The sequence below is a fragment of the Cladophialophora psammophila genome (assembly GCF_000585535.1).
Source record: "Cladophialophora psammophila CBS 110553 chromosome Unknown aczJe-supercont1.4, whole genome shotgun sequence".
Taxonomy (NCBI): Eukaryota; Fungi; Ascomycota; class Eurotiomycetes; order Chaetothyriales; family Herpotrichiellaceae; genus Cladophialophora; species Cladophialophora psammophila.
This window is the reverse complement of record NW_006912925.1, coordinates 1,386,074-1,409,628: the sequence shown is the minus strand read 5'-3', so window position 1 is coordinate 1,409,628 and position 23,555 is coordinate 1,386,074. Positions and strand designations below refer to the sequence as shown.

At 52.1% G+C, this 23,555-nt stretch overlaps 6 protein-coding genes across 6 annotated transcripts; 1 reads left to right on the top strand and 5 right to left on the bottom strand.

Annotated features, from left to right (window-relative positions):
• Window positions 1–6,931: 6,931 nt before the first annotated feature.
• Window positions 6,932–9,919, bottom strand: A1O5_03427 (uncharacterized protein; the record flags this gene model as incomplete). The annotated part of the gene is made up of 1 exon (XM_007744038.1): window positions 6,932–9,919. One exon carries the CDS (start codon window positions 9,917–9,919, stop codon window positions 6,932–6,934), a length of 2,988 nt encoding a protein of 995 aa, XP_007742228.1.
• A 625-nt stretch (window positions 9,920–10,544) lies between these two features.
• Window positions 10,545–12,049, bottom strand: A1O5_03426 (uncharacterized protein; the record flags this gene model as incomplete). The annotated part of the gene is made up of 2 exons (XM_007744037.1): window positions 10,545–10,963; window positions 11,014–12,049. 2 exons carry the CDS (start codon window positions 12,047–12,049, stop codon window positions 10,545–10,547), a joined length of 1,455 nt encoding a protein of 484 aa, XP_007742227.1.
• A 1,448-nt stretch (window positions 12,050–13,497) lies between these two features.
• A1O5_03425 (uncharacterized protein) lies at window positions 13,498–15,534 on the bottom strand (the record flags this gene model as incomplete). The annotated part of the gene is made up of 1 exon (XM_007744036.1): window positions 13,498–15,534. One exon carries the CDS (start codon window positions 15,532–15,534, stop codon window positions 13,498–13,500), a length of 2,037 nt encoding a protein of 678 aa, XP_007742226.1.
• Window positions 15,535–16,845: 1,311 nt separating this feature from the next.
• Window positions 16,846–17,833, bottom strand: A1O5_03424 (uncharacterized protein; the record flags this gene model as incomplete). Its single annotated transcript, XM_007744035.1, has 2 exons — window positions 16,846–17,238; window positions 17,312–17,833. 2 exons carry the CDS (start codon window positions 17,831–17,833, stop codon window positions 16,846–16,848), a joined length of 915 nt encoding a protein of 304 aa, XP_007742225.1.
• A 1,675-nt stretch (window positions 17,834–19,508) lies between these two features.
• On the top strand, window positions 19,509–20,366 carry A1O5_03423 (uncharacterized protein; the record flags this gene model as incomplete). Its single annotated transcript, XM_007744034.1, has 1 exon — window positions 19,509–20,366. The coding sequence occupies one exon, from the start codon at window positions 19,509–19,511 to the stop codon at window positions 20,364–20,366; it is 858 nt and encodes a 285-aa protein (XP_007742224.1).
• Window positions 20,367–20,812: 446 nt separating this feature from the next.
• A1O5_03422 (uncharacterized protein) lies at window positions 20,813–23,127 on the bottom strand (the record flags this gene model as incomplete). The annotated part of the gene is made up of 2 exons (XM_007744033.1): window positions 20,813–22,919; window positions 22,973–23,127. 2 exons carry the CDS (start codon window positions 23,125–23,127, stop codon window positions 20,813–20,815), a joined length of 2,262 nt encoding a protein of 753 aa, XP_007742223.1.
• Window positions 23,128–23,555: the final 428 nt, after the last annotated feature.

Genomic DNA, 23,555 nt, shown 5'->3' with positions numbered 1-23,555 from the left:
CACGGTGAGCAGGCTTCGTACGAGCAATTGGTACGGTCGGCCCAACTAGGTCGCGTAGAAGCTTCCATCATCAAGTCTGGCCTGGTAGCCCGTCGGTCTGACACGCAAATGCTTTTTCTGACTGACAGAAACAATTTGGAACTCGCACACAAAGAGGTTAATTCGAATTCTAGTTGATCCTTCTCTCCTCAAATCAGCACCGATCACTTGTCCAAACCCATCTGACTGGGAGCTCCTCGCATCCCCGTTTGCTCGCTTGTCAATGCAATCGTTTTTTCTTTCTCAGCCGCAGCTTGGATGTGGGCGGGATCAGCTCTAGCCAGGTGGGGGGCGCATATCCTGGTAGCGCGGATGCTCTGGCAAGCTAAATTGCTTACCTGATAATTGACCCCAGGGCAACTATTTATAAAAGCAGCTCTGGTGGCTCTGGTTCTTTATTGCGGTCGTACAGACAGATGGTCCCAAAGTACACCCTGACAATAAGCTAATTGCAGTCTGCAGGGGACTGACTCCGCCAGTGGTCGGCATACACTCTACTCCATGGAGGCTTTCCCTGTTTCGACACTTCAAGTAATGCGTACTGACCAGCAGAATAGACCTGCCAAGTCGCTTCGAGAGTGAATACGACCACGCTGTGTCATCGAACTCATTCTCCCGCCCGCCCACCCCGTCATTTGCATACTAAGCTCGCACCGCATCTTGTGATGACCAGGACTGTCAATTGGTAGGTTCCAGTGCAATCACCAGCATCTATGACTGGTAGGACAGTCAGTATACGAGAGGGCCGTCCGTACACGGCTATCCGTACAACCCAGCCGCGAAACATTAGCCGAGCGCGTGCTAGAATTGCTCTGGTGGCTCTGTCGACCGCTTGGATCAAGCGACAAACTCCGCTTCAAGTCAGCAGGAAGATCACAGCTGTAGCCTTCAGATTCATCCCAGGAACACCCAGGCTAATCTTGCCAGCACGCTTACTCGTCGTTCCTTCGATCTCTTTTTGACCGCACATTTTGCAGCTCACCGCACGACCCAGGACCCAACAACTGCTGTTGCGCCGCGGGGTTTCGTGGACTGCATCGGTAATGCTTCTGTTCGAGGGCCACCCCACGAGACACGAAATGCGGCTTCATATTCCTGGAAGGACGAGGGTGATTCCCAAAAAGGACCATGCTTACCAACTCAACTTATCGGTGGGCTGCTCCAATGGCAAGCCTGTGAAGACTTTCCTCTCATGCCACACTTCCCTATGTACACCGCATCCGGCAACCATCTACCGGCCGCAGCAAAAGTTGGACCACATAGTCGTCTCACTCGTACTAGCACTCATCGAATGTCAGTGCGAGACTGGTTGAAGTTGATGCTTCCCCATGAATTTCGTTTGGGGGGGCCCAGCTATCGAATCCCCAATTTCACCGAGGTCAAATCTTTTACTAATACATACCCTTAGCGAGCTAGGTACCCAAGTACCCATCACCTCTCAGCCTTGTTGGTGGACTACGTTTCACCTTCATACCATCACCTGATTACTCCGTCATTTGGCAAGAACAATATCAAATAATGTCAGCCATTATCTTTAACTCGTTTACAAAGGTAAGCTATTATCTTGGCAGCTGCAGGTGTAATAAGCCTGGAACACGAAGAGCTCGGCGTGAATTCTTTCTAAGGCCATTCTCCGGTCGCGCTGCTTGCCCCATTATGGGAAAATGAGATTGGCTTCCATATTCACGCGCATCTAATGATCTGCCGGTCCTAGACTTCTTGAAAGGCTGCAGTGAGATGTGGCCAGAGGGTCAATTGGTCCTCCATGCTGGTCTTTGTCAAATCGATCCTTTTGCAGATTCGGCATGGATGGAAAGAGTATGTTTTGGACAAAGTCCCACCCCGTAAGGCTTCGAAAAGGGCACGGTACATGATCTACATTGAACGAGCGGACAAGCCTCGAACTAGCGAATAGTAACAGAAAGCCGTACCATTGCTGTTCAAGTACATTCTGCCTATGTCCGTGGCCATGTCGCTGACTGGACATCGTGATAGGAATCAGCCTCGACGGGCAAAAATTCGGCTCTCATGTTGCTGTGGATGGCCGCCACTGATCCTGCTCAAAAATGCAGGAATGGTCGGCCCCATAGCCGGATGGAGACTGACTTCTTAAACATCCATGCAGAAGAGATTTTGATACCCTGTGACCCTTATACACTGGCAACGAGTTTATCCAAGTCGAGCCTAACCTCTGATCGTCTATCCTTAACACTCAAAAGCATTGCTCGGCATTGCTTAACAGCACCATGGCTTAGGCGAGTGATGCCATGCTAGGAAATTCATTCGTTTTTCTGTCAAGATCTCACTGAAGGATCACAATTGTCGACATGGTGGCGACCCAGGTAGCCATAACCTTGCTTGGAATAGGCATAACAGCGGCCAAACCCCTATGGCACAGACCACCGGCAAAGCTTACAATTTTCAGTCGACCACGTGCAATCTTTGGGGTAGGGAGACTACACCACCCATCGCAACTGGCAGCAACCTGGTGGCGGAGATGGGTGGCAGCTTCGGTCAGAAGTGGCAATGATCAAGCCAGCTTGAACAACCCATTTCGAACTAGTCCACCTATTGAACCGCCCGTTTCTTGCAATAGTGCTCTTTCTGTTTCTATTTCACCACGGACCCAAGCAGGCAATGCTACCGACGGGGTAGCCTTTCAGGGGGGCATGTACCGCGCGAGGGACAGTCTCCCGAGACGCTTTATCGTGCATTGAGAATGGACTAAACACATCCTGGGCCTAACTCGCGTGCTTGATGCTGACGAAGAACGAAGTTCGTGGATAGAAGCCAGCGACTCCTTTTGAACCGAATAGACGGTCACCTTCTCCAACCTTGAGCAATCACAGGAAGATGATATGAGACGGAGCATCTACTGGCCTGTCCGGCAACGACACAGCCGAGATGCATCAAAGATACCCCCTGTGTTCCCATTTCTAGACCCTTATTTATGGATCAACGTCTCTGGGACTGCCCATTTGCTTACGAAATCAATTATGGCGCGGTTGATTTTGTGGGTTTCTTTTTGAGAGGCCCACCCAGCCAACAGCAAAATTACAGCGTTGCCCAGGGGTTGGTTGACACAACAACCTGTCTCAGGGCAACGACGATCGCCAAAGAGGGCAGGGAGAAATGACGCTCTTCCTTCGAACTTGGATGCAAACTTTGCCCCCTTGACCGTTCATACCCGCATTTCTCTGCTCTTCACCTCCTAGTATTCAGCCAGGTGATCCAGTGCGTACAACCACCAATCTCGACCTGAATGTGTCTGGTTGGGGATGACGAGGCTCTGTTTATTTGGCTTTAGATGAACAGCAATGCAGAGGTGTATGGAGAAGACGATCGAGTCACTCATTCAACTTCGCGGTCATGAGTCCTTGTGCCTGCAAGACCCAAAAGAAGTCCTTTGACAGATGTCGAAGAGCTGGATGGTACGTTCTCACAATATCGGCTTCTCCAGTGATGAAAACACACTTCTGTCACATTCTAACGAAGAGCAGCAAGGATTCATCAATGATCAGATTGACAGTAAAATCGAGCACAAAAAAATAAGGCCGGAGAACCCCCCCACCTGTGATAAAATCCCATGCTCGTTTGGCTAAGGGAAGCTCACCTCTTGTGATAGCTCATCCTTGACACGTCCTTACTTTCTCTCACAACGCCGTGGGGATCCGACTCACCGATAGCTTCTATCCTTTCTGCTCTCTTTGTGTTACCATTAGCATTTCTTCAACCACTCTAATTGGTATCTCTACACGCTCGCTTCCTGTCGCAAAAGCTCGCTGGAATTTGTACAAGATGCAAAGGAATGGCCGAAATGGTAGACTGTTGCGAAAAGAGGGGAACGGAGAAAAAAGGAAGAGGAGGGCAAGGCGGAAACACGTTTCTGGACAGTTGTTCTTTGACCAGTTGAAAAGCACGGGACCTCCGCTCCAGTTTCTGCGTTGAGACTACTGCCGAGGGCGAGAAGGACACTTTGCCTTTAGCTTTGTGACGATCGCAAAGAGATATGCCTTGGCTCAAAATCTTCAGTGTCGAAGACCCCCTCTCCAAACTGACCCCTTCAATAGATGGCTGTTTCTAAGACCCGAGCGACAAAGAGAGCAAATGGAGTGGGTGACCAAAACCAGAGACTTTGAGGACCTGGTTGACAAGATTGAAAATTCAAACTCAGATGCTGCACGGCTTTGACGACGTGGCACGGCCTCTCGCCGTCAAGGTGGACCTGCGATCGCGCATCTGGATGTGCAGTTTTACTGCTTACTTTGCCAAAGGAGCACCAGCCCGCCACCAGGAATCCCGGCAGCCAGCGAGATGTAACCATTTAAGGCGGCGAAGGAGAAGAACAGGGGGTTTTATGATGATGATGGCGGTCATGAAGTCAAAATGATTTGGACCCAAGTATAACGTGCTGTGCGAGCATATTAGTTCGCTTGCACACGCACATTAATGACTCGTATTCCTGCGGTCTCGGCTTTGAACACTCATCCCGTCCGTGGTGTTTCAGCCTCAAAAGATGCTTGCTCTCTCTCTCTCGTACCGGGTACCAAGCCGAGTAAATACGGAGGACCTGATATGCTTGGTCGCCCCTCTCGTTATATGACGGAGCCAAATAAGCGAATAACTAAGTAAGCTTCTAAGGACGTAACGTACCTGAATAGGACCAAATTCATAATGGTGAGTAAGTATGTCTGTATTATTGCTGCTGCCGCTGCTGCTATTGCGAAGTACCCAGTAAGTAGGTGTTGTCTTCTTATGTAGTCCCCCCCACCCCCTTGTAATCTGAGATCGGGTTCGTTCCCTAAACCCTACACTAGCCCAAATCTGGCTTTCCCTTTGGGTGTTTCTGTTGGGTCGCTCGCCGACCCCCACTTTACTTCCCCTGGACTTGAGCCCCGAATAGAGAATGGCGACGACCACCTTGCTGCGTTGGCCAAGCCTCGCCAAGGCTTGCTAATTCTAGCTAAGGTGCGAGAAGCCTTGGCCCCCAGCGGATAGGCACATGCTGTTAGGAAGATACGGAGTACATAGTGAGTTAGACTACCGAGTACGGTGTACCTACCGATGTATGCGTGGACATGCTGTACGGGGTCTGCCTGACGGACTGACTGACTAGCGAGTACGATGTAAAGTACGGTGGAGATGTAGGTATCTCGGTATGTAGGTAGTTACTCATTTGGATAGCGAGGGAGCTAGTCAGGTAGATCATTTGGATTTGGACTTTGGTACGGACCTGGAAAGAATGAAGCTTGGCTCCTGATCGTGGGGATAAGCGGCACTAGCTATTTAGCTAGCATGCCACGGTGTCGGTGAGAGGGAGGACACCTGGTACCACTTACAAGGCGTGATATCCCATCTGTCTTGACTACTACCTCGGACTATCCCTCCCGGCCCCCTCCTCTTGAGAAGAAGAAGCTGCCATGTGCCACAGCAAACATGCCTGACGAGCAAAGCGAGCAATCGTTATACGTAGGTACTCTGAACGACCACCATCGCTCCCCACTGGAACTATCTGCCAAATACCTCATACATAGGCAGGCACAAAGCCAACCAGGGGTACGTGCCAAGGCTTACGTGAGCCAAGTGCTTCGGAGGCTTGAGGCTGAGACGAACGCCTCATAGAAAGGAAGCTCAGGGCGAAGTTGCGCCGCACTCGCATGCCTATAGTTTGCGAAGTATATTATCCCGCTTCCAATCGCCCCTTTCGTTCTATACCATTATACGATTACCTAGGCTAGTATGATGTTAGTGGCATACCTACGTGATTCGTCGTGTCGTTCCGAGTACAGATCTTGGGTATTATTAATACCCAACCCCCCCCCTTCCCCGAACAGGAAGCTTTCAGCCTTACAACCAGCACGAGAACTTGAAAAACCCAATATGTACCGAATATGGATATGAGGAATCACCTTTGTACCTTTGTACCTTTTGTACGTACATAGTGCCCTGGGATCTCCTAGCGTCCGCCGCACTTCTGCTCCTATGTAGCACACATGTACTCCTGCTCCTGCTCCTTCAGCGTGCCGGCGAACGCTTCCCTTTACAGTAGCACGTCCTTGGGCCTGATGAGGCAAAATCCGCATTCCAACGACGGAGTTAATATGACTGGGATGGAAAGCGAGGGGACGACACAGCAGCTCTCTTTCTCTCTCCATTTCTCTCTCTCTTTGCTCTGTCTCGGTCCATCTCGGTCTTTGCCCTACGGCCGTTGAATCCTTCGTCTCCCGGTAACTGGGGTTAGCAGTCCATTACTTACCTACTTAGTCTGTTCCCCCGGGCAGTCAGTTGCTCCGTCACCTCATCCATCCTCTTCTCGAAGCGAGAGCAGAAACTCCTGGGCCCTGTGAGGCCATGAGCATCGCAAACAGGAAAAAGCCAAGAGTGGAAATCCACTCCGCGTAAATGCTTGGAAAATGCTTGAGCCTGAGGCCGTTTTGGGATCTTTTACTCTTTACGGCAGAAACTGGCTCCCCACCTGGTGATCCTGCCAGCCCACTCCTGCCTTATGCAATATGGCCGATCGTCAGCATCTGCAAGTCTCCCGTTATGCAGGACATAAGTCCAAGACGATCACCACTATCGGAAATGCCCCCTTGCCTATTGCCTGATACTAGTACAGCCGGGACACGCCATTATCGCGGTGCCCTGCAGATGCAGGTGCGAAAACGTTTGAACCGTCATCTTACAAAGCAGCTGTGGCAAAACAAGATGCCCCGAGTGTCTCCGTCATCGCGTAAGAATTTCAGGTCCCATCCCTCAGTCATCTGAATCACGTTGGACCTTCCCCTTCACTCAACTGCTTTTGTCTCTGCCCGATCATGCTTATCCAAGGACGAGCCTCTTCCTGTCCTTTCGCCCTCCCTCCTCCTGCCTGCCAGCCATTTTCACTTCATCAAAGGCCCGTTTCAGTGCCTCTCGCTCTCCCTCCTTCCTGGGTTTGAGCCTTCTGAAACTGCCGGATCAACCCCAGCGGCCCCAACGGTTGCATAATCGCCCTTGCATCACGCTCATCTTCTTCATCTTCACTACCCGCCCCGGAGGAGGAGTCGATTTCGTATTTCCATGACCCCAATTCACTGTCGTGAGTTGCGTGAGTCGTCATGCCCGTGGGTGCAGAAGAGAGGCGCGGTTGGCCCCCTACTCCATTCGGCTGAGATGTGCCTGTTCTCTGGGGCCGAAGCTCAGTGGAATCTTCTTCCTCCGCGACATCGTCGGGGATTTCATGCCCTCGCTCAACGGTAGCAGTCCGACGAAGCTTGGCAGGAAGAGAGCCACGTGGTCGAAGAGCTTGCGGCGACGAAGTAAACCCGCTCACAGAGGGTTGATGATGTGGGTCGAGCAACAACGACTGGAGTGGCGAGCCAAACGGCTGAGAGGGAGCATGGCCTTGACCCGTAGCGTGATGCTGAGCGCCAAATCTGGGAGTTCCCAAGGCTCCGCGATGTGAGGTTACTGAACCCAGGCCTCCGCCGCTGTGCCGATGCGCGTGCATGCCGCCACTGAACGTATTACCGTGGTCTGTCGCGGGGAAAGATGGTGAAGGCAATCCAGGGATAGGAGGTGGCATGTTGAAGTTGAAGCGCCGCCTGGAGGTGTGGTAGGGAAAATGGATGTCTGTCTTGGGATTGCGAGCGTAGTCGTTCATGAACCCCCAGTAACTGTGTTCGAGCTTGTTGTCCTTGGACGCAAAATAATCATCCCGTAGATTCGCATTGGCATTGGCATTAGGTACACCTGCGGCAGCGCCTCCTGTCCCCGTCTCCGCCTCTGAGGATCTTTCCTTTGGCGCAGGCCGAATGGCCTGGTTCATGAAGCGAAATTCGGCGAATGTACAAACGTATCCTATACCATCGACGTGCACCGTGAATTCTCGAAAGAAATCAATGATTCGCTCGCTGCATTTGGGCAGACTGAACCACAGCACAAAGGGCGTGAAGAAAATGCTGAGCACTTCCTCCAGGAAAATGACCACTTTCATCTGGTATAACTGGGAGAATTCCTCTTTGACCTCGATGGTGTGAAGACGACCCGCCCAGTGCTGCGGTTCATAATGTGTAAACTGTATGACTTCTCCTATTGAAAAGGCCGTGTCGTAGACCATGTTGTCATCCGGCAGCAGGCCGCGCGCAACAGCCCATATCGATCCAAAAATGCCGATGTAGAATATGGTGGTCCGGCCCGGCGTCACTTCAAAATTCAAGAAGTTGTCTTGGTCTAAAATCGTGGCGAGGCCCAGGACCGACACCACCGCTCCAGATATCAGACTGACGAATCTCGCGATTTGGACGGTCTTATCCTTTGGAAATTGATTAATATATCTGTCGGCGAAAGGGTATGACATGTTTATCCGCCGTCGAAATAGGTGGTGCAGCTCATTGAATTCTCGGAATTTCCACTGCGCAAACGGGGTATACTCTCTCATACCGATCTGAGCAGGATTCTTCTGGTAGTCGTTGAAATTCTGAAAGAAGTGCTTCAAGACGAAGAATGTGGCAAGGAATGGTGCAAAGGCAAGGCTTGTAAAACCCGCCAAGATGAAGCGTGACCGGAGTGCATTCGCTAGGTCTTTCCGGTGCGTATCCTTTAGGAAAAGAGGTCGCACTTGTCCTTTGCGGTTGAAAACAAAGTCCATAATGCACAGTTCAATGTTCCATTCTAATGTCCGAGTAAAGAGCTTGCGGTTGCCGAAGAAAGGGATGGGCAAAGTCAGGTCAAGTATGTCCTTGTTGATCATGGCAATCATGTAATTCTGTCTTCGCATGAGTCTGTTGGCAATGTCATACGCATCCATCCGTTGCTTGTTCTGCGATTTGATGTAGCCACTGGTCTTTTTGGAAGTAGAAGAGATGGTGGGGTTCGAGTCTCGAAGAGCCATCAGGCGACTGACAACCTCTTGCCACGATATTGACTGAATTTCTGGCTCAGGGATGTCGAGGAGGTAAAAATAGAAATCGTTCATGTGTTTCAAACGAGGGATATCGAAGAGATACAGGACACCCTTCCAAAGCCAAATGAAAGTGGTGAGCCAGAGCAAAGCATTCGGAACAAACCCCATTCTTTTGGTACACTGTGGTACCAGGATCTCTGACATCTTTGTGCTCCCTCTGATCTCTCGGTAGTCGATACACTGAGTGAGAAAGATGGAAAAACCAACCACGAAGGCCACAGTCAGGAGATTGAAGAATCGCATGAGAACCGTGGACCAGAAGCCGTGATTGAGGTAATAAGTGTACACCTCCAGCAGGAAGTTATCCAGATCTGTCACGTTGACCCATCGAAACATGGCTTTCTCTTTGGGATCTGCACTGGCAAGATTGCCTCCAACAATGCCTCCAGCTGGCCTAAGCTTCGTCGCATTTCGGCTGCTTGGACTGGTCTTGGGACGGTATCTTGCATGGAATTCTTGAGCAGCCGTCGAAGGACTCGTGTCGCGACCTTGTAAAAGGCCTTCTGGCATGAGGCTCGGGGGAGGAGGCAGTGACATGGAACCATGATCAAGGCCCATTGCATTGTGATCGATCAGTAACGACGCCGGAACATCATCGTCCGCCTCTTCCACATCCAAGAGCTTATGAGCTCTCGGGGTGCGCCTTGGCTTGTTCTGAGTCTTGCGTGTGTCTTTCCGCGGCAGCTGGGTTTCCGCGGAGGTAGGAGCAGCACGGCCATCATGACGAAGACTTCTCCGATGTGATGGAAGGTTGGAGGAGTGCAATTCTTGATTGGTGAAGCCATCTCTTTCATTTGCTCCATTTGGAGCCAGCCCTGCGGTCTCCTCGACATCGAAGTTGTCCGAATCCTCGTCTTCCTGCCGGATGGCGTCATAGATAGAGGCAGAAGGGTTGTTGGAGCCCGTAAACCGAGACATGAAGTTGGAAGCCATCATGGGCTACCATGGAGAATTCGTTTGGCGTTGAAGGAGCGTGCAGTCGAAGGTGAGAATGGAGAAGAAAGGCTGAAGGGAGTGAGCAAAGGTCAAGACATGGTCATCTCGGCGCGCCTATGTCTGCAACTGTCAGTGCAAACGCTCTCGCGCAGGCACATGACAGATTCTCTCAACAGGCAGATGAGGGAGAGTGGGGGGATCGGATCTTGAGCAGATGATCACTACAGCAAAGAGCTATGAAACGCACGTTGTTCCCGAAACGCACAATACCGACGCAAGGTGATCAACAGAGTACAGAAGAAAGCAGGAGAAAGAAGGAGGGATGCAGCCGTCAGTCGAGTCGGAGAACAATGCGGCTCTAGATCATCCTGAGTAAACAGCTCCCCCTTCCCCGGAAGTCAACGCAGGTCTAAGCGTTAGTCTCACAAGGCTGCTCCCCGCACTCCGACGAGGCTGTACACCATTCTTGACATCTGATTTATTGGACTGGGGTAGTCGTGATCATTCTTCTATGCTAATCTACATTGATTCAATTATAGAGCGAGGTCCATTGGTTTCTGCGCCATCTATCCTTCTCTTCACATGAAGGAGCGTCGCCGCTCAACTGCATAATGCTTATTCTCTAAAAGAAGAGGGCTGCCAGAAACGAAACAACGAAACATGCAATCACCCACTGTTGATGTTGTTCCACTTTTGACCTGTCGAGCTTCTCTAAGCTGCTGTATCCAGCCGCCAGCACAATAGTGAGAAGGATCAATCTGTTCAGAACGCCGGTGATGAATTTAAAGCATAATAGTGGTATGAGCGTCATCGTGAGAATGCAAATAGGGACGTATTCTAAAGCTGGGCCGGCCGAATGCGTTGACGTGGACGAGGGAGTCTCCTTTAATGATATCAAATCCTCATTGTCGTCTAGGAACTTGGACTCTGGGAGCGAGAGGGGCCTGTGTTCCCGTAACCACGTCCGAAATTGGGCAATTTCAGTTGCAGTTGGAGATGAGGAAAGCATGCGGACTCTTTGGGAGGCTGAAAGAACTTGATCTGGCCCTGGTCAGTGTGCGGCATCTGTTTCGGGAGATTCTTTAGCGTACAGTATTGTTCAAGCTTCATCGACAACCGTCCCAAGACATGTAACCGATGTGCCGGCAGATCTGACTGATTCCATTGCCAGCTCAGTCTCCTCGAGGCCGGCGACATGCTGCCGTCCGGGTTGAGCCGGCTGCGGCTATCGACCGAATCCAGAGCGGCCAGCTGTTCTTCCATCTCGATGATTTCGTCCTGTAATTGTAAAAGCAGCCGAAAATATATCTTCTTAAAACTCCGAAATACTGGCGGAAGCTCCCCGGACGCCAGTCTATCCGCAATGAGATCATATCCGGACAAGGTATTTCGTGTTAAGCAAAACTCTTTGTCGCATCCGTCAGGCATATGTGACATGCGTGCGCGAACATGCGGAGGGCTCGGCGTCCTCTCAACCAGATTCGGTACAGGAGGGGTATGGGTGGCCGGAGGCACCTCTGGATATTTCCATCGTAACCGTTGCGAACGATTGGGTTCGACCGCGCGTGGTTTATGGTTCTCTTCTTGTTCCTTGACATCCTCCAGCAAAGGAGGTAAGTGGGTGTCAACGAAAGGATCATTGGTGGGGTGGATAATGCTATCGCCCATTGATATCCCTGAGTCTGAATGCATGCTCGGCACGATGCTATCACTATCAGACTCGTCGGACACAGCAGTGTTCTTCTCATCTTGAGGCGCCTTTTGGGCATCCGGAGCGGCGGCGGTTTGCTCGTCGTCCTTGACAAGAAAGGCGAAGACGTCTACTGATTCTCTGGACATACTTTTCTCCTTGGTGGCATTCTCTGGGTCGGTCTTCACCGGCGAGGCCTTTCTCTCTCGACCGTCGCTCAGCTTTTTCTGCTTGGAGGATGATCTACTTCGTTTACTCGACCTTGTGGTTGATTTGGAGAAGGATTCTTGCGTGACGGTAGATGAACTATCGGTGGACCCATGGGATCCGGTGGTGATCGCAGTAAGGAGGGACAGCTTGGAAGAGCGAGCACCCTTGTGGCCGGCGTAGGTCTGGCTGCGACGCCGACGACCTTGATCGCGCACCGACCCGGACATGCAGGGTTGGAGAAATAGCTTGGCTCAAGGGGGCCGTTCATGGGAGATCCGGAGAGCATGAAGGTGGTGGCGATAGTAAGGCTTGGTTGCATCCAGCAGTGACAGAGAGCGGAGAGCCTCTAGCGAAGAGCTCCATAATTTGGCAACGGCGGGAATGATGCATGAACGAAAGGCAATGTCATGAAAGCAAGACAGAGAGTGGCGGCGGCTATCATGAGTGTATCATGGTCATCCCTTGTTGCACACAGAACGAACCAAGTGTGAGGTGACAGGTTCGAGGGGAGGGGCATAGACATGTAACACCACCACTCTGACCAAGTAAAAGGGACGTTTCTGCGCGCTAGAGTGACGTCCTTCTCCTGAGCGACACGAGGGAGACTCGGAGGGGAAAGGGGGACGGCGAGGTCAGGCGCAAAGGAGCTCGTTGAGGCCTTAAAGGGGGAAAAATGTGGGAAGACAAGGAAGTCTGTCCAAGGAGGTCTCTGGGTTTTATCTGGGCGAATCTGCATCGGAGACCAAGATATTCGTGCCCAACGACTGGCATGAGCGGACAGATGCCAGCGAACAGCATGGCGCGAGCTACATTGCCACAGCTGCCCACCAACAATAGGATCCAAGGGAGACCAGGCATCGGGGGGAACGAGGCATGCACAACGGCCCCAGGCACTGGCCAAAACTGTTGGCTAGTGGGCGAGTGGGATATCGGATGAGGCAGAAAATTCCAGTGACATGCTGATGCTGATTGATCCAATCGACCGACGTCTCATGATGCCAGACCATGCAATTGGCCGCAGCCGTACAAGAAGTATGCGTGGGCTTTTTAAAACGCCCTTTGGCGGACCGAAAGAGAGCTTGTGCACACTTCTTCAACCGAACAAGGACCCAGATCTGTCGGCAAGCTGTTCAAATGGGAAATGGGGAAGATGAAACAAAAAGGCCAAGAGCCAATATCGATGCCCGATAGTCGAATCACGAGGCAGAGAGAAGGAGAAGACGAGCGTCTTTTGTGCATATCAAGGGGCAATTCTGGTGACGCTGATTGCGCCAGCAAAGCCGCTTAGGCAGGCACATGCAGCCCGCCGCACCCCCTAATGCGTGGTACTGACAGATTCGCATGTCATTACAAAGCCAGGCGGTGAAAAACTTCGGCTTTGGGGTGAAGACAACAGAGCCATTGGCGATATGTATAAGACGAAGGACCCCCGGACTTGAAACGGTCCACACGAGAAGAGGTAGAATGAAGGCAAGTATAGTATAGTATAGTACTCGGTACGAGGTATAGTAGGGGTTGGTTGAGGGCAGCATCATGTCGATCCAGGCCCCCTTCCACCGGGGCGCCTCTTTCCAACGACTCACGGTTCTTGCAAACAGCTGGCCGACTAAGCACATTGCTCGCTAGACAGAGCTAAAGACAACCCGCCCATGCATCTTTTAGGGTGAGACACCAATTAGGAATCCCAGAATCTCCAGCCAGGAGTCGCCCGGGCTCCCTCGCACAAATCAGGATGCTTCGCTTTCCACTGCTCATCCACATCGTCAGGGAACCTCTCCTTGCCTCTGGGCACGAATCGTAAGGGAACGTGTCCGGCTCTCATCTGCAAAGATATGATGACGCTGAGGCCATTGAGCATCAAGTGCCTCGCTCGCTGGGCAGCCTTTTGCCAGACCTCCACGCGAGCATCCTCATCCATGGCTATTACCTGCTCATCCGTTGCCCACTGGTCGACTGCCAACTCGACTGAGTAATTCTGCAGGATGACAGCCAGGGTAGCAAGCACTTCGACTTGAGCAAACCGTCGTCCGAGGCAAGCGCGATACCCGTCACTGAACGGTAGGTATGCCCCCTTGGGTGGACGATAGAATCGCTCCGAGGTGTCAGCTGCCTCGTTGATACCCAAGCCATCTGCAGTGACGGTTTCGTTAGGCATTTCCTTCTTGCTATTGGCCATCACATGCTCAACCTCTCTATCTTCGTCCAAGAGCCACCGCTCCGGATGAAATTCCTCCAGGTCGTTGTCCAGGTTCGCTGCGGGATGCACTGGCTTCCCGCCCGGCAGCGAGGGTTTGCTTGTGGGCCAATACTTTGGATTTCGATGGACATTGCCCGTCGCTAGACTGATATAGACTCCACTGGGGACAGTGCAGGGCTTTCCATCAATAGTGATGGCTTGATCAGGGACACCCCAGGTCGACTTTGGTATTCCTATGACAGGCGGGACCAGCCGCAGCTCTTCAGCCAATACCGCACCAACCATGCCTCCAAAGAGAGCGGGCAAATCACGATCATAGTCCCATTCTGAGGGAGGCTTGCCCTGAAATATTCGATCCAAATCCTTTTGGGTTGCCCTTTGGCTCTTCGGATAGAGCGCCAGGTAGAGGAGAGAGAAATGGATGGAATTGGCGGCAGTCTCATGCCCTGCTAGGATCAAAACGAACATGTTCCCAAGCACCTCGGAGTCCGTAAGAGGAACGTCTTTGCTCTTCTCAGATGCCATCTGACCTTTGACGAGTTGGGCTAGCAGATCCATCTGGTCCTTGCTGTTCTCACTTCCCACTTCAAGGGTCTTCTTTTTGGAGGCCACTGCTTCTTTCATATAATTTCCCCATTCATAGTAAGCCTCGTTGGCCTTCTGAAATCTTGTGAATGGCATGCGCTTGACGATCCACCTGGGCACGAGAAATTGCACAAGGATATTGTCCAACAAGCAGTGGATGGCATAAGTGTAGCTCATCGAATGACCGAGATCTCGATCATCCTGGTCATTCTGAATCTTGGACTTGTCAACGTAGTTGACGTCGACGTCGGCCTTGGCATCAGCGGAAGGCCACTGTAACTTCCTTCCAAAGCCTGCTCTGCTAATGACATACAGGCTCAGGCGCATGGTATCATCCATGACGCGATCCACCGTGATGTCGCCTTTTCCATCAGGTCCAACCCACGAAGCCAGCATGTCTGAAGCTTGGTCAATGCTCTCGGCCCAGACGAGGTGGTTGTTCTTCTCCGTGAATGGCGGGCTTGTGGCTTTCCGGTGCTGGCGCCAGATAGAGCCTTCAGTTGACACGACATTTTTCCCATAAATATCGACGGACCGGTAAATAGCCGTAGGCTTGGGAAAATCATTCCTCCGCGTGGTGATCTGGGTGATGACGGCTGGGTCGGCAGTGTGCATCATTATGCCACCCGGTCCAACCAGCAGAAAGGTGTCGGCGCCGACCTGCTGGAAGACGTCGATGCTTCGGCGGTAATAAAAGTCTGGAATGCAGAAGTCCACCCATCGGGTCCAGCTATATGGCAGTTTGGCGAGCAAGGGAAGCCACAACGGGTGGCTTATGAGCCACCACGTGCTGAGATAGTACACCGGAACAACAACATATGGGATACCGGATTGCTTCGCCTTGTTCACGTTGCGGCGGAAGCAGATCACACTGTTAACCACACTGTACAGAAGGTAGGCAAACAACCCGAGGCCAACTATCGACCACATCTCGACGCCGGGTGTTTCTGGTGGGACAGATTGAACCGAGTTCGAGATCTTTCTGGGGAGAGCAGAGAAAATACAACAACGGGTTTCCGTCCAGAACAAAAAAAAAAGAAAGAACAGGAGGGCCGTGATGGAAATAGAAAATGCGAGGCGGGGCGTGTCTGAGAAGTGTCAAAGAGGAAAGGTTAACGAAGTTTCGAAGGGCGGTGGCCAAGGGCAGCCAGTTCAGGGATAGGGATGATCAGAAACCCGAGTTGAGGTGGTATACTGTGGATGTTGCCATGTGGATGAATTATGATGATGGAACGCAGTCGTTTAGGGAGTGGAAGGCGCCTACCGGGTACTTGTAGGAAGTTCTTGAGAGCGCGTGTGGACGAGCGCGCGAGCATTTGTTCAAGCGAAGGATCCTTCAAACAGGCGAGATTTCGATTAAGCATCTCGAATGGGGCAGTCGGCCGTGGTAGTGATGGTGGACTTGTTGTCAATGAAGGAATCATCAGCAGTTCTTGTGGAAGAAAGCGCGGTCAATGGAAGGTGGTTGTACCGGTTGGAGGCAAATCACGGTGGTCAGTGTAAGCACTTGGGCGACACAAGATCGAAGCGAGCCTCGGCTAGGCGCGCCTGACTCTGTATGGGCCCCCCGAGTGTCCTTATTACAGGGCCTGGTGGCCTTACCAGCCCCAAAAGGCCCCCAACAAGGTACGATAAGGTTCAACAGGGTTCATCACGTCGCTTGTAGGCTTCCTGGCTGCCTCCCTCCAGTGGCTGCCCGCGGTCATTCATCAAGTGTTGCACTCCCTCGCCGCCGAGTAGGATCGTCTTTGTTGCTCTCCGGGCTTTCCCCATCAAGTACTTTCGCCCTAGCGTTAACAAGCCCGGAGGACGTCAATCAGCCTCAATGATGACGATGATAATCAATATGATCATGTTCATGGACAAGGCTGATCCTCCTTTCGGTGAACATGCATCAATGGGAAAGGTACTCCGCGGCCCAGATGCCAGACCCAGGCAGGCACGGTCACACAACACAAATCAGAGACATCAAGCTCATGAAATCCTGGATTTACTACCGAAAATAGAACTGCTCGCCGTCATCATTTCTAGAGCGGCTTTGACAGACCGGGACGACTGCCCAAGACGACAACATCGTGAAACATCATCCATGCGATCAACAACGCAAACCTCAAAAAAGAAGAGAATAAAACCAAAAACCAAAAAAAAAAAAAAACCGCCGCACAGTCCTAGTCCACCTTATTTCCTAATGCCCAACTTTTCCATCTCCTTCCTTTGTTCCTCGCTCCATCTCTCCACTTTCTAAGCGGTTGCTTGCTCCAAATGTATTCCTTGGGCTTGTGCCGCCGGCTTCTCCGTGGGCTCGGGATCTGCTACGGGGTCAGGAAGCTCCGAAGTGGCTCGAGTGCTGCGGTCATCCATGGGCATCAAATTTGTTCCCAGAGCGCCAGCATTGGAGTGAATCGGCTCGAGATGAGGTTCCCATCTTTGTAGCTCTTGCTCCGCATCCGCGAGCACCTGTCTCGCTTCGCCAACTTGTGCAAAGGGGTGGCGCACGTCTCCCGGCACCACGGGGGTGTCGTCTAACAAGTTCAAGAGGCGACGGCCGTACTTGGCCAGGATGATTTGTTTCTCGGCTCGCTCAATGGTGGCCGCGAAATGCAAGTCGTATGCTTCCTTGACCTTTTGACGAGTCTGCATCGAATACGTTAATACAACACTACCCATTACATGGGCCGTGTTCTCAATTGAACCTGGGGTGACTTACGATGTTGGTAAGTTGGGCTTCAGCGACCAGGTTCTGAGCTTCCGCTCGCACCAGTTCTTGCTCCAGCGTGACCAACTTGGGGCTGGATGGTTCCTTGTACTTGAGCTTTTGGATCTCATCGCTGATTTTGATCTTCTGCTCCCTGCTAGGCTGCACACTGGCTTCAATGTTTCTGATCTGCTTCAAAATCGTCCGGTAGTCCTCGAGATTCTGGGCAAACAGATCCTCCTGCTCTCCAATCTCCGATAGTATGACCCCAATCTTGTCCGAAATGTCCGAGACGGCATCATCGTTGGTAGCTTCGCCCCAGTCGGACAGCTGCGAGGCAATGGATAGGCGTTCACGGCCGGCGGTCTCGTAGGCTTCGATGCAATGGTTCTCGGTCTTGATCAGCTTGAAGAGTTTCTTGGAGAGCTCGGCCTGGTGGATGCCGCGGAGAGTCGAGATGGAAAAGGTGTGTCTAGATGCTTCTTTGGCATGGTCGTCCTTCTTGCGGGACCGGATGGATAAAGCTCGATTCATGGCGGATTATGGTTGGGATCTGTCCCGGATGCTTAAGCTGCTGCGGATGTTAGTCTCGATAACATGCGATAGAGGGCGGGCAAGCTTCAACGAGCTTCGGAATGCGCGATGGACTGGGAAGAAGACCAGCTGAAAGTGGTCTGAACAAACTGGGTGCGGCGGGAGCACAAGAACCCCTCGAGTCCCAATACAGCAGAGTGCAGGGAATGTGCCGGTGCGCGAGAAAGAGGGCGACAGGACAGATGACGTATTGGACTTGGGAGCGGTGGGAGCGGAGGGAGCTTGGAGGGGCAACACGACCTCCAGACTGCCACGCCATGGCCTGGACCATTTGAGCCTTCTCTGCCACCCCACTCCTTGCCCACCCCTCGCCCACTCCTCATTCCCTCCTGCCATACCCAGTAGTAATGAGTACACCTTGCTATACTTCACCAACTTGCTTGAAGATGAATGGCAAAGGCGACGAGATCGTCCTCTTGTCATACAGTAAAATAGCTAACCGAATCACATCTCCGAAGTCGAAGCTACGTATCTGAGCCACCCACGCAGCATCGTGTCGACAACCTCAGCCTCACGATGCCCCAAAAATGATATCATACATTTCCCTCTCCCTCTACCCTCACGAGCTTTCGAAATCCCACGATGGCCCATCAGTAATAAGTGCGGTCCCTCTCCCTTCTCTGCTCAGTCACAATCCTTGTCCTACTGCCACTGTGGCGCCGTGGATCGTAGGAATAGTCGGAATGCCGTTCTGAATAGCGGTCGTGGCTCGGCCGGTGAGCGGAGGTTGATCGTTTGGTGACGGTTTCTCGTCTATTTTCTCGCCTGTAGGTGGCGACCTCGGGCCTTGACACAAATTCTCGAGTGTAGCGCTGTCGTGGGCGTTCGTGCCGCCTGATGACCACGGCTTCGTCTCTATCGCCGCCGCCGAAGCACATGTTTGCGGTCGAAGTTGATGATGGACCTCTTTACGTCGATTGTACGAGAGAGGTAGTTATTGAAAGCCTGGACAGACGAAGACGGCGCCCGTTCACCTTGATCTGTGCGGGCACGGACAGAGGAAAGATGATTGCGGGCTGAGGAAAATGGTCAGACATGGAGGACAATGAGCCGTCTTCATATACTCCGTGCCAACTAGTCTGCGGCAAGGCAGAAATGCATTCATGGTTCATTTGCCTTCGCCCGGGTTAAGGCCCTGCCATACGTATGTGTGCAGGGTGGACCCAACATGGCGCCTTGGACGACATCATACCACGCGGCAGGGCGAAGGAACCCACCGTCTATAGACGAATCCGGATGCTTCGTGGCAGGGATTGCCTCGTGAGCTAGTTTCACGCCCACCAGCCTCACCTGCTTCACCGGTCAATGCGTCTCTACCCCCACCTTGGTTCGCGAACCTCCCCTATATCACGCGTTTCGTCCAACCCCGTGTAACGTCCGTTAGCCGGATTGATTGGGAGGCCAGTGTCGGTGGCGTCCTGTCGACGCCGGGCCTGCAGTCTCATGCAGCCTCTCGTCGAGTCCTCGTCACTTAAACTCAACATCATCCATCTTCGCTTTTTGACGGGCAAGAAGAGAGGCAATGAGAATAAAATACCAATAGACTGAGGACTCAATGATCCACGTCTCGAATCAAAAGGATACACGTGTGAACAAAAAAGGGCAAAAGGCAAACATGACCCGCCAGTTCTCATTGTCTCCGTCTCCTGCCCTTTCACCAGGTATTACATTCCTCTCGCTGCCTGTCGAGGTACGGTTGACAATCTATACGCATCTCTTCTACCCCGCTGGAGAGCTGTTTGTTGCACCGAGAAACCCTGCCTACGATCAAGGCTTCAACAACGATCAAGAGACACCAGCGCCGCCAACTTGGCAAGTGGCAATGGTGCCTGGTATCTGCCCTGAGCCTGAAGGCGACATCATCACCAGCAGCCTGGATCCTTATTCTCAGTCTTCTCAACTCCTCCGCGTCTGCCAACAGATATATGTCGAAGCCATCCCCATCCTGTACGGAGTGAACAAATTCTACTGTGGGTTACGGCCCTGGAAGGATAACAGGGAGATCCTCCCACGGTTCGTCTCCACCCCCAACTTCGCACACATTCGCCATTTGGTCCTCGATCGGCCCCTAGTTCGAGTCTTTGCCCAGCTTCTGGCCAAAGAGGAGCATGTTGTCGCAACCAAGGGGCTGGAATCCGTTGCGCTCGGCAAGTGGCGGTTCTGCGAGAGGCCCACAAGCACCGCAGTGGCCTTAGGGATACGCCGCCCTGGGACTCACTTCAAAGGGTCCCAGTTCTGCAATCCGGCCGTGGAGATATGTCGGAAACACGCTCAATTGCGATACGTGGTGGAGCAGACGAAAAAGATAAACCTTGAATTACTGTGTAATGGCGGGGCGGGTGAGAACGGAGAGTCGAGAAAGGAAGCAGGTTACAGGACCTACACACAATGTAGATGGCTCCTCGTCACTGACAGGGGTGCAAGAAACCTGAAAGAAGGCGAGGAGCTCGTGGATCTGGAGAATTACTTGTAGCTCGAGACAGGTTAGGAGGAGGCAGATGAAGCTTCAGCGTCTCAATTCGTAGACGGTCGCCCAGAGACGCGCTGCAAACCCTCATCCTCTTTCCTGAGGCTGATAGATTGAGCCGTGGGCAGACCAAGACATCTGGAGAAAGGATGCTTGAGGCAAAAAGGAATGCAAAAGCCGACGATCAATTCGTGATTAATATGACAAACTTCCACGGATTAAAAATTGGCAATTTTCCTCCTCACCGTTCTTGGTATAAATAGTCTCATTTCATTCTCATCACCACCTCTGTTTCCACGAGACTAAAACCAGGGCCTTTCTCCAAGAATAGAACTGAAAAGGCTTTACCGCCGGGCCTAATGGTACACAAGACACAAGGATATGGCCGAAATCCCTCGCATTATTGTTCTCTTCGCTTTGTTCTCGCCTTTGCCTTCCGGTCTGGTTCTGTTTTACCGAGATGCCACCATCGTCTGGGCCGCATTCTGAGCCGCTGGGTTCTGACTAGAACTGTCGCCTGGAGCTGTCCGCGCGGTGGCAGCGGTCGGTGTGGTGGGCGTCCCAGAGCCCTGCCTCTGCTGATAAGTGTACGGTGTCTGCGGCTGCTGACTTTGCTGAGTCTGATATGGCCTGGGCGGATACTGCTGAGCTTGTCCAGGGACGCCATTGACCAGTGGCTTCTGCGGCGAGGCGGATCGCGCCAGGGTGACGGCGTTGTCTTGCGCACGCTGTTGATATCCTGGCTGAGTCGGGCGGTACCCGCTAGGGGTTTGCGGTTGGGTTTGTGCTTGTGCCGACGCATTACTGCCGTAACTTCCATAACCATTTTGCATCGAGGGGCGCTGAAATTGTTGGATCGTGGGACGTGCCGATGAGTAGGGATTTGGGGAAGCTTGGTATGCGGTTTGCGGATATGTTGGTCGTGCAATAGTGGGGGTTTGATAATTTTGCTGCGTTCGGATACCAAACGCTGCTGTAGCGGGTGCAGAAGCATTGTAATTCCGAACTTGGGAGTTGTATGCCATTGGGTTGGCTTGTGTTTGTGGATAGTTCGGGCGCACTTGTTGAGGAGTCACTGCTGTGCGGCTTGCCCCTGTTGTTGCCTGCTGAACTATCTTTTGCCGTCGCAATATGTAGTCGTCCGTCTGTCCTGTACCCGGGTAGTCAGGCACTTCGACAATAAGTTTTGTCGAGATGTTCAACTCTTCGAGTTGATCTCCGTTGAGTTTAGAGACAGCAAAAGGTGGCAATGATGAGACCAAGACGTTCAATTGGTCTCTCAGCATCGTAAAGATGTCGATCTCTGGGTTCGTTGGCTTCGGTACCGTGCCGGCAACGATTGTCTCGAGGCTACGGTTTCTCTGATAGGAACTGAGAGTTTCGATCATTTCCGAAACTTCTTCCAAGAGCTTTTCGACCTCCTTTTCTGGATTTTCGGATTGCGCATCTTCTCCATCTTCCTGCGGCTCGAAATTCGCGACCAACTCGGCAAATTCATCTTTGTCTCCCGCTTCTCCAGTTTCCCCACCGGCCGCCGATACGTTGAGGTCTCTTGTCCTGAAAAGTCTTGATAGCTTTTGCTCGCCGTATTGTTTCCACCATTGCCTACTTTTGTCCTTGTCAGACACGAGAGAATATGAGTTATCTTTATTCGGCGCAAAGGAGGAATAGACAGAGCTGAACAATTCATCTGGACTTAAATCATGACCCTGTCTCACACTGTTAGCCTCGAGGGCTGCCTTGAAGTCATTGTTACTGGACGTAGGCTGTACCCTTCTTCGATCTTGTTGTAACTGGCTCCTTGTGGTAGAGTAGGAGAGCCACAAACCCGTGGCCAATCTGGCAAACTTGTAATCATGCTTATTCTGGGGCAGATTCTCCGTGCGACTGGAGTTGGGAATGAGTTCCAAGGTATTGCCTCTCACAACATCCCTTGCCGTGTGTGGCAGGTCCAACGGTTTGATCCGGCCAGCCTGGCGAAAGACTGCCCCAAATAATCTCTTTTCGGGCTTCTTGGTTGCGTCTTGATCTCCACCCAATGCGGAAAAGTCTGTAAGTTCAAATCCGTTGGGTAGCCTTGAGCTTTCAGTCTCAGATATATCATGCGCTTCATCTTTTTCGTGCTGTTGCTGCAGCTGAAGACCGGAGAATAGGACTTGAACACCGCCGTTGACCTGGCTGCGCAGAGACAGGAATTGTTTGGGATTTTGACTGACCGGATCTGCCTTGGGTAAATCCTGGCCATTGGTTTGGCGGACTTCGGATGACTCAGTGTCATACCTTTCCAGCGCATCTACTAGCTTTGATAATTGCCCTTGGACGTCGGATTCCGTCTTGCCGTTTTGCGTTGTCGCGGATAGGTCGGTAACCATGGCGCTTTGAACACTTCGGACATCGTCTTTGAGAGCATGAAAGGAGTTATATGTCCCTGTCAGAATACGATCCTCAATAGTATCGGTGGCGGATTCTGACTTGACAAGGCGAGCTCGCTTTACCTCAGGCGCCTCGGACTTGGACGAAGGCAAAGGGTATTTGAGAAGCGACGGAGTAGTGTCGTATCTAGTCTCAGTGTTAGTTACATAAGTTGTAGGCGTCGAAGGGAGCAGACGCACTTGCGGAGAACTCGCAGGACATCTTCCAGAGCAGATTGCAGAGCAGGGTCTTTTGGTCCGATTTCCGGGGATACCGTGCGCTTCCTCTTGAGTGGACGTAAAGGCGAAACAGTAACAGTGTCTTCATGCTTTGATATGCCGTTGACTTCGGCCATACTGGCACCTCGTCGTGATGGATTGGGGGCGCCTAGTTGGTGATGGTGTTGGCGGGCAAGGACCGGAGTGGGCTAAGCCAACCACATGCAAATCTCAATGTATATCACAATCCTAGTCTCTTGACATGGTTCGAATCCTCGCTGTGCGCAAGAGACGCGCGGCTCTTGTTTTAAAAGTCGAAAAAGTGCAATGTCGACTCTGGGAAAAGAAAAGGGAGCGATGAGGGGGTTGTCGACACGCGCCGTGGACTGCAGGATGACTGGATAGAGGAAGGCAACGAGAGAATGGTCCACCGAATGTGGTAGGGTGCAATGGAGTAAGCCGCCAGGAGCAGGCTGGTTGTGGATCGCGAAATGAATCTAATACCTGGCTGTTTTTTTTTTCTCGCTGCAAATGCACCGGGATCTGAGGTCGATGCAGTTCGACT